The 12,494-nt window shown below is 45.0% G+C and overlaps 1 protein-coding gene across 1 annotated transcript in view; it reads left to right on the forward strand.

Annotated features, from left to right (window-relative positions):
- Positions 1–12,494, forward strand: part of LOC119390905 (fatty acid synthase) — a 277,784-nt gene that overhangs the window by 186,863 nt on the left and 78,427 nt on the right. Inside the window, exon 19 of the mRNA XM_049415426.1 lies at positions 3,891–4,220. Within this exon, the coding sequence (XP_049271383.1) occupies positions 3,891–4,220 (330 nt within the window). The remainder of the gene's footprint in view (positions 1–3,890; positions 4,221–12,494) is intronic.

Here is a 12,494-nt window from a genome sequence, read left to right on the forward strand (position 1 = left end):
AGAGTTACGCCATCGCTTGAAACTGCTTCGGGAACAAACACTATATGAATGTCATGTAATTGAAGGAATCCCCTTAAAGCGTGTAATAATGCGTGGCGGAAGCGTAGCATCGCGCCACGCGTCAAAACATGTGGATTCCGCAACGATTGGGTGTTTTAAATGAACACACATTGCAGAGCACTCAGACATATTTAATCATCACCAGCTAGAAAAGCATCAACGAAGTGAGCAGCTGCGTAGAGTCGCGTGTTGCCCTACGGGCGCGTAGTGGGCCCTTCGCTGATTTGTAAACGGAAGAATTATGACGTAGTGGGCACTCAACTACTATAGACTGTGTTAAGTAAAGATCATGGGCTGTTAAATTATTGTTTTCTTATTCTTGTACATCTGACGCGAACTGATAAAGCCAGGAAACGCCGAATGCACCAACCCAACACTTTTCATGTGTATACGGCCACTGTAACACTCTTCGGTCGGCGTATAAAACACGGCAAGGTTAACAGCCCAGCATAACGGCACCGAAACCTGTCCGTAAAATAGTCTATACTTGCAGTAGGCATTCTAGGGTAGTTCGAAACTGTCAATGTTACGCGCACAGTCGCTCATTTAATTACGGCACGCTTGAGGCATGCACCGAGAACCGAAGCAAGGCTAGCAATTGAGAAAGCGATGCGCACGGGGCCCGATTACGCTATCGCGTTCTACTCTTGAAGCGAAGGTCAAAAGTCATCCAAGATTTTTTTCGTCACTCGTGTTGGCACCGCCCCCACCGACGTGGACGATAATTTTTTGCGTTTCATGAGGCATCTGAGGCTTTCAGATTGATGAAAGCCCTATTGAATATTCTGTCACTACCTTACGACATGGCAAGTACTACGTGTAAGCGCAGTTGTGTTAGCCCGTAAGTTGTTCGTAAAATGAAAATATTGGCCACCTACTCAACCCTAAGAAAGTCATGTCTGTTTGTAAACGTAATATAATCTTTTTTTCGTGAGACAATTATAATATATACTGCGCGAACGCTCTTACTTTGGGAACTAGTAATTATGAAGCATTTCATTGGTAATCTTTTGTAATGCATTTTGGAGTACGTGGAGCCACAAATACTCGTTTGATTCAACCTGCTGCAATTGCGTACCCGATCAACTGCGGTTCAGAGAACAGAGAAAACCTGTAGAGATTTTTGAAGTAGTTTTTAAATACTTGTAGAGATTATTGAAATCAAAGTTACCTTCGCTCATGCGAATGTGATTGCGGAATACATTGTGGCATCGCTTCTCTCACCGCGCTTTTCCTAATGTTTGTTGAAAATGATAAGCAGAGAGACACTCGGCTAATAATGAGCACGACTGATTTTACCTGTTAGGTGGTCCTAAAATTCGGTTGTTCAGACAGGCGAAATTTTATAAGCGCGAGCATTTCCATGCCGACTCAAATGGAATACTGTCCTTCTGTCCATCTGTCACGAGCGAGGATAATCGCCATCAACAAATAAAAAAAGTCAACCCCCAGGCTAGAAAGTCAGAGTGCCCGCTTGCTAAAAGTGAATATAGCTGACCCAAAGAAAGGCATTGTACCCGCGATACAAAACGAATATAAAATAGCACTTATTATGAAGGCTTTGCTGAATTCTTTGAGAGTAGAATGAAAACCCTCTCACAAACACCCGGTGGCGCCTAAATGAAGGGTTGTATATATATAAAGAGAATGTAGATTTCGATAAATATTTATTGCTAAACTCGCGTTAAGGTGGTCGCGGGATGCGCCTTATGCGGGGCCTTCTAGACGCTCAAGGACGCTGGAAAGAATATAAACGCCATGGGCAGATGCCGCCCGAAAACTGGGTTTTAGGGAACGTAGCAGCCTGCAACAAACCTCTACGCTTGCACATTGCATAAACAACTCCCAACAACATTCTCCATATATTTTCTAGGCGTAAATAATAAAGGCAGAATTGGTGAAAAAAGATTGCTATGTCCACACATGGTGGAAGTTCAGGGGAAGATGGTGCTTGAAGAGATGAAAAATGCTTGAAAAAGGGGGGGGGGGGGCACTAGAGGCAACGTTCAGGCAATTGTCGAGGCAGCAACGGATTTCCTGAGCACCGCGTTCGTGTACGCCTTCGCCCCTCTCCCCCAACGAGAGAAGGGGAGGTGTACAAGAGAGCAAGAAAAAGGTGGTGTAGCGGTAGGAAATTTTCAATATATATTAAAGAACAAAAACGCACAGTATACGAGGCTATTCATATAGCTTGGCGTGTCAAACCGCAAATGTGAAGTGAAAAATCCTAAAGAAAAAGAAACAAAACAAGGAGACAGGGCGGGAGAGGTACCAGAAGTGTATAATGGTTTTATTGGCATGCACAGGGTGGGAGGCGGGGGGTCTTTGTGCTGAATTACATATCAGCTGGGGGTCAAGAAAATCGCGTTATTGTACTCCACCAGAGCTTACAGAACATGTGAGAAGCAACTGAACTTGAGAATTACATGGTCAGGATGGTAAAGAATGGTTAGACAAGAAGCCTTAAAACTGGTTGGCGGTGTGCCTACTATATACGATAAATTCAAGACCGTTCTTTGAAAAATACCTATTGGCACGAGAGTGTATTGAATGTATGAATGATATACGGCTTTCTACATTTTCTGTCTCTCGGAGACTGGAAGTTTCACCGGAGCATATAAAGCTTGAGTTCATCATACTTGTGACCGACCTTATTAGGTGAACAATACTCATAACCTCAATGACGGTCTTATCGTCGCTGTGTCGCAGTAGACTTTGCACAGTGGTTTGAACATTGTGGGAGCGTTCACAATCTGGCATTTTATACCAAATTGGCCTCCGTTGTACCACATCTTTGCCATGTGCTCAACAGCTTGCTAGTCATGCACCTTCACAAAGTGGAATGAGTCTACAAAATTCTTAATTCCTGAAATGCCGTAATTGTTCTAAGTGAACTCTGTTCGGACACGTTTACTTTAAATATTTGCGGACAATTTTCCACGAATGTTTCTTCTTTTTCTTGGTTGCTCCCAAAGCAGCTATGTGAGCTTGAATAGGGCGAAGTTATATGATGTGGGTGGCAGCACTGTTTGCTTTCCAACATTTACGACTGACATAAATCGACATTGCACCTGGCGCGTTTTCACAGCGCTGTCGAAGTGTCCTCGAGTCATCGTCTAATCAAATGTGGTGGCAGAGGATTAGATGAAGAAACGCTTTTACAGCGAAGAGTTCTGTGCGTCGTGTGATTTCGCCTCATATTTAAGAAACGCCGGTATATCTCTAATCGACTTAGATGCTATATGCACTGACTAACTAGTATTGGTAGATAGTGTCTGCTGTCATCTTGTTTTGGATGAGTTTTCGTATGCTTCAGTATTCCTGCAAGCAACGAACTTCACTCAAAGCATTGGCATCAGTGGCAGATTATCGAGACCCCAAATAGCATCGCCTACACATCATGCTGTAATCGCTTTGCTGAAAAAGGCAATGCTGTTGTCGAGGATGTAATGCCGTGCATTGTGGGACACTTGTGACCGAAGCAGAATCCCATAAGAGTGAAAAAATTGAATAGATTTGTCTAAATTCTTCCTGAACACTACAATAAAAGCTTATGAATAAATGTAGGCAAGACGCATCCAACCAATGCTTGCACGTTTCTACGGTGTTTACATAGCATTGCCACATAAACCATTACAATTCAATTCATTGCACCGAGCCCATACGAGATTAAATATCCCAAGTCATCGTCATCAACATCGTATTCTCGATATTCCAGTGCCACGATAACCGCAAAATTTCAGCGCCTGTAGTGTTTCGGCAACCCTCTACAAAGTAGTAGTAATGCTTGAAACGAAGGCATGTAACGTGTTTGCTTGGTCATTCGGCAGGATTCGTGGAGAGCTCAGATGGCCTGCTGGGTATGGAATTTTCGGGCCGCGATCCGCAAGGACGTCGCGTCATGGGCTTGGTGTCGGCCCGAGGCATTGCAACGGTCGTGGATGTGAACCCTGCTTTCCTTTGGGAAGTTCCGGAAACATGGAGTCTCAAGGAGGCAGCCACCGTGCCAGTGGCCTATGCTACGGCCTACTACACACTACTAGTGCGTGGGAACGTGCAAGCGGGAGAGTCGCTCCTCGTCCATTCTGGCAGCGGAGGTGTTGGCCAAGCCATCATCTCCATTGCATTGTCTATGGGATGCACCGTCTTCACTACAGTTGGTATGTTTGAGTTTTTTGCTTAATTTTGAAACCATGCTTTCGTATCCTCCTGAATTTTTCTAGACATCGTGCAAAAACCATGAGGACGCTTGAGTTTACTTGAGCGCATGTTTGTGATGCGAGAGGTAGTGGTTAAAGGAGCACTGACACAAAAATTTTGCACCTTGTTTTTTTTTTTGTTGTTGCAATAGATAGCTTATGATCAACTTATCACGGCTGCAAACCTCCTTTGCGCGAGTGCGCGACGGTTATTTTATTTAGAGACGTTTTTAGAGCGCCCATACGCAGTTTCGGTTTCAAAGAGCACCGAGCTAGGCAGCACTACTTCCGGAGGACGGGTAACGACAGCTGGCCACGTGAACACGCAAAATTGTCACGTAGGCGGCGCGCGAGCGTGAGTGCGGTGGGCGCCGAACCAGGTCAAGTGGCGCCAGCTATGGAGAATTAGAAACAACTAACAAACGCGTAATCTATGTTCTCCGAGCATTCGGAAGCGCCCATCTCGACTCGCTAAGCTTACAGCATCGATTATTTGACTATGGCTCTCAAAAACTGCGCCGAATCGGGACGAATAAATTGCTGTCGAAGCTTAAGGACATGAATCTAAAGCAAATGGAAGCATCAGTGCAGAAGTTACCCGTTACAGAGCGCACGGCGGCCACTGGATAGATTCGAAGTGGACGACAACCGCTTTTGGCAGTGCTGCCATGTTTTTCGGAGGCGCAAATGCCTCACCGGCGAAGCTTGCCGTGCAAGTTGGACAGCTCTCGCGCGTGCGGCGACGGCCGACGTTCTGCGGCACCGCGCCGTTGCGGCAGGCTTGCCGCTAGGGTGAGCGGACCATAACATCTGCCAATGGGCACTGCGAGCGAACAGCGGAAGAGAACACAACTAGAACACGCCAAGCCACAGGCACGGAGGAAGAAATGGCATGTAGCGCGGCACAAGCGCAAGGGCACAACCAGCCACCAGCCAACACAAACTCGTGACGTAGGTTTGTGTACACATCCCCCGCGTTGATGTCGGCGTCGCGAAGCGCTCGCATCTCGCTCAGTCGCGCGGCATGCACTTTAAAATTGATTTTAAATATGTTCTAGGCTATAATGGCCCTTGATATTTCGTAGACGTTGTGTACGGCTCCACATACATCTATTTCACTCATTATCTCGACTTCGAAGTTTTGTGTCAGTGCTCCTTTAATACCGTTTCTACAAGCCGTGTTTCTGAGGTACCTGATCTCTATTTGTCGCATTTAACACGTTAATCATTTCTTAAAACTACAGATTTCGAATTTGAGGAACGACTGCTGATATTTGAACGATATTTTCGTGCATATTTCTCTGGTTAAGGCAGGTCGGCACCTTCAAAAACAAATTTTTGTGAAAAACAATGACTTTTTTAATTTGACATTTTCAAGCTCCTTGTCTATTCAAGAATATTTAGCAAAAAGAAATGTGTAGTTATATTGAGCCGTTCGAAACTTATCACCATTTTTCCAACACATCTAACACGCATTCCAAACCGAAACTGAAGTTTTCTGATTCCACAACACCGGCCATGCCGTCATAAATGTTTTTCCTTATACGTATTACATAATGCTAAGTGTCTAAGTACATTCTAAAGCTTCTGGGGTATGATGTTTTCGATTTATTTGAAAATTTCCTTTACAGGGCTGCGATGCTCTGTTGTTTAAGTTGCGCGCGTTTTCGCTCGGCTGTCTGTGCTTTTTCATGCACCACTTCGAGGTCTAGGACTTAGTTGTGGCCTTCCAAGGAGGAAGTCATAGTACTCCATGAAATATGGCAAAGTATAGGACAAAAAAGAAGCATCAACGCAAGTTATGGAATGAATATACCAAGAGTGGACCTGCTGTGGCGCACATAGATGAGAGTCAGCTGGAGACGCAAAATGAGCTACAAAAATATATGTGCGTTCGCTGAAAAGGAGAATGCGCAGCTTCAGAGGAGATCCCAGGCTATGATCCTGGAGAATTTCGGACATATTGAAAGTTTCTTTATTATATTGCATTCGACTGAAATCTTAAAAGCCATTTTTCTCAAAACGTAATTTTTTGCGTCTTACACTAACGCGAACAGTGATGACTTTCCTTCTGATAAACATTTTTACATACAAGTTTGCATACTATTTATTTACAGCTTGAGTTGCGCATTCAAGCAGAATTTTAGAAAATGAGCAGTAACTTTTTGTACAATGGCCAATTGTGTGCAAAACAAACCTGTCAAATGTAATTTTTTCATTCTTTTTACGATAACTCGCCTTCGATTATAAATGGAGTGATCGTGGAGGTAAGATGCACAGGATAGTGTCTTCACTACGTACCTGCCAAGTCGCGTTTAAATCGCACTAAACATTTTGTAGTTATGACTGTTGGCGCAACATGCGTACTTTGGCAGATTTTCATTTTTATAAATTTTGTGTCTTACATTTTTAGCAGTTTCATCATTCTAAAGTTGAAATTTACCTAAGCCCTACAAGCCAAAACCATAATTAAAACTTTTGGACTGCAACTGTTTCGTCGAAGGTGGTGATCTACCTTAAGTATCACATTAATTAGTTCAGTATTACAAAAGTTGGAAACAATTTTTATAGGGGTTACTTTGCGCGTCCACATGATAGTAAATAAATTGTTAAGCGATGAAGTGTACATAAAAGTAAGAATATCTCTTTCCCTCTCTCTCTCTTTCTTTTAGATTATATCTTTCTTCCCTTTCTGTCTCCCTAGTTCTCTCTTTCTATAATATGCATTACTCTTTCCCCTCCTAGTTTCCCTCCTCCTCAGCCTCTCTTTCCTTTCCCACCCCCTTGCTACGGTATACCATAAAAGGTTATGTTTATGGGTCATTCCATTTCAAATCACCCAGCGCTTTCCGCCATCACAAATATGGCTGAAAAATTTCCACGCTTTTCTTGAAGTTTTAAAACTCGTTCTTGCTCGTTTATTGCTGTTGCCAAAAATTTTCCCGCCTGTTTGTGAGAGTCTGTAGTTTTGGCGCCGACTGAGCTAAAGGGCATCAAAAAACAATTTTTTTGAAAGGGCGTTTATAGAATGCACTCAACAAAATGGTATTTCCGGCAAGCTAATGAAGTGATGTAACTGAAAAAAATGACTTATTTATGTATATCGATTCTTCGAGGACTTTTCGCACGAGCAAATTGAATAAAGTTGCAAAGTTTGATATTTTTTTCCAGGAACAAGGCAAACTCAAAGGGTAGAAATTAATTATATCTGGAAGCCTGTTCGACATACTACAAAAGAAAAATAATTTAGTCGCTGAAGGTGTAGCAAATCGTCTGAAAAAAATTGCGAATTTCACTTTTTTGAGAAAAGCTCTTTATTTCATCGTCAAAAACTTGCCTTGGTGGTCGGACTAAAAATATGCACGATACTTTATTTGAAAGCTCTATGTATTAGCTGAACATATACAAAGTACAAAAGGGTATTATTTTTTAAGTTGAGAAATATATTTTTTTGAAAATTTTGTATCTCCACCAGCTTTTCGCCGACGTAAATCAAGTGGCATGAACACATCAGAAAGGCACCTTCCAGCCCATGCCCACTGACTGGGATGCAGACGTCAAACATGGTGCTGTCTATAAAGCAACCGATTTCCTTTCCATTACTTCTTCCTTCTCCTTTTCCATTTGTACACACTTTTGAGATGCCAATGTACTATCATATAACATTGAAAACACAAGCGACTAAAAGCGCATGTTCCTGTTATAACCAGGGTAAATTTAGTGTTAATGAAGCTACTTATATTCGCATGCGTCCGCGGCACTTCCTCCTCAAAAGTGAATGCACACAGGCCTGCATATATGGCGCCGCACTCCAGAGTAACAGCGTATGAGCCGGACGGCCGGTGACCCTGCCTTCGGAGAACATTGCCGAGTACATGAGCGGGTCTATTTCTTTAGTCGTGGAAAGCGATCGATCGCTGCCGCGCTTCGGTCGCCCGAGCCGGTCGCCTGAGCCTCTCTCGACCTCTCCAATTTGGCAACCGACCACAGTACACCTTACGGGGCTCGCTGTTCCATCCGACCAAGTCCTACTAAAAAGCTAAAACAATAGAGCTTGAAGTAGAAATCGTTGGTATTACTGTTTTTTTTTCTGCGCTGTACTTCTTACACAAATGATCACAGTCTCAAACGGAAGAGGCACTGTGCGAATGAAGTGTGTGGTAGTCGGTTCGCGTTCGTTGTTTCCTTGGTAAGAAAGGCAGCGTAGTAAAAACAGAGCAAAGAGAATACACTTCAGGACAGACGCGTGTAAACATTTTTCTTCGCCGATACTTTCACCAGTGAAATACACTGCTGACAGTCTAGTCCACAGCGCTACCAGTTAGTCATTTGTGTCGCTTAATAGCGTGAGTGATGAAAAATTCGTTAGCACGGGGTGTCGTGGGAGCCGACGTTTCGACAAGCGGACCGCGATGTTTCGAGAAGTTGGCTTGTGGAAACGTCGGCTCCAGCGACACCCCGTGTTGACGAATTTTTCATCCCTTCAAGCTTCCATCTCCCTCCGAACAACGTGAGGGTTCGAGATTGTTGGTGCTCCATAGTCAATAATATTAAGCTAAAAACTTTGACACTAGAGACGTTCGTCCGTGTTTGTTGCCGTCTCTCGGCCAAAAGTTCTTGCGCTTAGTATTATTACTTTTTTGTGGCTCCACTGAAAAAGCCATCTCAAGTTTCAAAGAACGCAGGTCCGATTCACATATACATGCACAGTCTTAAACAGGATCGTTTAAGGATTCAGAAATATTAATAATTACTATTAAACGCATTGCACATACAATAATCCCTCGAAATTGCAAGAAAAAACTAACTAAGCAGATGGATGGTCATTCAACACTAAGTAAGATTAATAATATTATCTGGCGTGTTACATCACAAAACCAGGATGTCATTATGAGAGAGCGTGGAGCACGGTTTCAGAAATTTTGACATCTGCTGTTCTTTTACGTACACTGACAGAACAGTACATGGGCCGCTAGCATTTTAGCATTTCGCCTCCACCGCAATGCGACCGACGCGGCTGGGCGGTCGCAACCTAGTCCTCTAGTTGAACCACTCCCGGAAACAACCACTAGCAGCCGGAAGTGGGACGCGCCGGCGAGCATTAGCCGTCGCAAGACTGGCGCGTGCGGTTGGCGAATGCTATGAAAAATACAGGGGCCTTAGCAAATGCGAACCGTGGCGAGCCGTCAGCGTATGGAGTGAAGAGCAAGAAAGATGTCTGGTCCCTCTGTTATAGGAATCGGTATAATACAAATTGAAACGTGTCGTCACAGAACTAGTTTATCATTTATGGTGCATTGGTATATGAGAGCTTGTACAATGTCTACTGTTATTTGGAGATATACACCGCTTGATGTGGACGCACCTACGTTGACGCCTAGTGGCCATCTCCGTACCGATGATTAACGCCCATGATCATGATTTAAACCTTGCGCTAGCTGAAGTTCTTAAGATATACGTGGGCCCGCATATGGTGAATCGCGCGCGAACATGGCATCACAGCACATAGTGACACTGATACTCGATATGACTCCTTCAAAGCGTTGTGAACGCGAAGAGAAACGCGACGAGCGTCGGTCTTCCTTAGCCTGGCCTTAACTTTCCACACCAGCGAATGGGGAACGCGGTGCGACGGCCAGGCGAGCGTCGGTCAGCTATTTTTCGATATGGATGAATGCTATGAGCGATGCTTGACTAAGCCACCACCTCGCGGTGTGTTTAATGCGTTGACGAAATGATACTACTATTGGAAACGCGCCAAATGGATGGTCCGTAGCGCGGACATCTGTTCCAACAGTAAGAACTCCTAAAACTGACCAGAACAACAAGAGCGATACGCAACTTTTAGGCGATCTACAAGTTTTCCACACCAAGCAGGCGTTAATCACCGGACTTTCTCGTGAACAGCGAACGCTGTTGTACCGCATAAGGACCAGCTCCGCACACACCCCGGCGTGGTCATTCAAGACTGGGCGATACGCTTTCCCGTTTTGTGCCTTCTGCGGTGACATAGGGACATGAACATTTTATTTGGCTTTGACCGCAGTTTGATGTGGAAAGAGCAGCGATGGTCCGCACCTTGCAAAAAGGTTGTCATGGCAACCGGACATTTGGAGACGTCATTTTTCTGAAGGGCCACGGGCAACGAAGAGAGCGTGCAACGAATTTTGTTGGTTTTTCCTGCGAGACATTGGGCTGTTCGCACTGTTGACATACCCTAAAATTCAGGAGATGCTCAGCGGAACAATTTCCGGCCATGCAGGCCAGGCTAACCCCGCCTGCTGCAACATCACCACCACCACCAACGGCACGTTTTTCTTTTAGAACTGAAGCATCTTACAGCGGAGTTCATCCGTGTGTGGTGGGGTGTGCCGCGCGACCACCCTTACCGCATGCGCACAACCCTCTCCACTGCCCCTCTCGACTTCCCCTCTCCCATCTCCCCTCCTTCTCCCCCTCCCCACTTCCTCTCTCCCCTCCCGCTCTCCTCTTCCCCTCTCCCCTTTCCCCCTCCCCTCCATATTCCATCCCCATCTCCTCTCCCCCTCTCCACTCTCTCTTCCCCCTTTCCCCCCACCACTCCCCTCTGAAACGCGGCTCTACATGCCGAAACACTGCTTCGCATCGCCTCATGTCCCCTTTGAGCGGAGTTTCTTTTAGGCACCTGTGGCAACACTGCGAGGGATTATTGGTCTCTGCCACTCGTAAAAATCACTGCTACGTTACGCCAACAGGCAAAAAAAAGTGTTCCACACTCGCCGCCATGGCCTGCGATTGGCGCTGACTAACACTCCTAGGTTTAAATCACATTATACCCCCTAAAGTGGACGGGAGGATGACCGCCGCCGTAGCTCATTGTAGCAGCATCGGACGCGTTATCTCGAAGGTCGCAGGTTCGGTCCCTGCGGCGGCAAGTCATCTTTTCGTCCACTTTACTTTCTTCACATTCAATCTAATACTGCAGATAACCAACCCCCTATACTTCTTGGTCGTTATTGTCTGTTGTTCTCATTAATATGTTCAACAAGATAAACGAGCCCTTAAAAATCATCTCCTTTCCTTCATTGGTGCACACATGTCACAACCCCGTTATAAGGGACGCTCATAGCACCCATCCCTCCATACCTCCATCCGTCCAAGAGCACTGTGCAAAGGAAAATGTGAAAGTTAAGGCGCGTACATGTAGCCTCCGTTATGTGTTTGGCAGTAGCCAGTGGGCTAAACGCCCGGCAGCCACTTCGTGACCCCGAGCTCTTGGTTTGACCTTTGTCCACGGAGCTTTTTCTGATAGTTTTTTGGGGCGTAGCTCCTCTAGTGTAACCTGTCCCACGTCAGGCGTAACCGCGGCAGTATCTCCCGAACAGTATAATAGATGGCGCTGTCCCATAGATATAAACAAAATAAAATAAACTAAATAATAAAATAATAATAATAAAATATAAAAATAAAAGAATCAACGAAAATAATAGAAATATAAAAATTAAAACATGACAAAAAAGAAAAAAACGGAAAAGGAAATAATCAAGCGGCGTATCGCTTTGACTACAGCTGGCGAAACCACTGAACATTTCACGGTGTCGCATGATTGCTTCAGGAGCTTCGCCCAAGCTGTTCATCATCACACCGTGGATATGCTGAATTTTTTTTTCTTGGCCATCTGATGGCGTTTCATTTTGCTGACGTATTTGGCTGGCAGATATCTTCATGATGTCTTGGTGGCCCCGACATAAAACACTTTTCGTGTTAAAAAAATTTATGTGCACGCGGCTTTTGTTTTGTAATTTACTTTCCAAGAGGTCCACTGCTTACGTAGCCAAAACTTTTTTCGGAGGCGGGTGGGAGGGGGGGAGGGCGTTCACCCTCTTTATGTATGTTCGTGCGTGCGTTTGTATGCGTGCGTGTATGATAAACTTCAACTGAAAATATCGGGGGGGGGGAGCTGTTGAAACACCCTGGCTACGTCAGTGGTTCACTGCCAGGGGATAAATTGGCTCCACGTGATTCAGCCCTACAATAGGGGAATCCCTCTATTCTAGTCTTTGTGATCTGGCCATCTGCTGCTGCTCTGCTCTTCTCATCCATGCCCAGAAGACACCCAGGAGTGTGTTGATCGACAGTGGACACTTCTCACCGTGCAGAACATGGCGAGACCCTGTTCTGCGAACCGTGCGGGACAAACACGGCTTTGTTCAGTGTTTGCGCCTTTGTGTCTCTTAAGCATAAGGTTGTCTTCTG

The sequence above is a fragment of the Rhipicephalus sanguineus genome, chromosome 4, assembly GCF_013339695.2.
Source record: "Rhipicephalus sanguineus isolate Rsan-2018 chromosome 4, BIME_Rsan_1.4, whole genome shotgun sequence".
Taxonomy (NCBI): domain Eukaryota; kingdom Metazoa; phylum Arthropoda; class Arachnida; order Ixodida; family Ixodidae; genus Rhipicephalus; species Rhipicephalus sanguineus.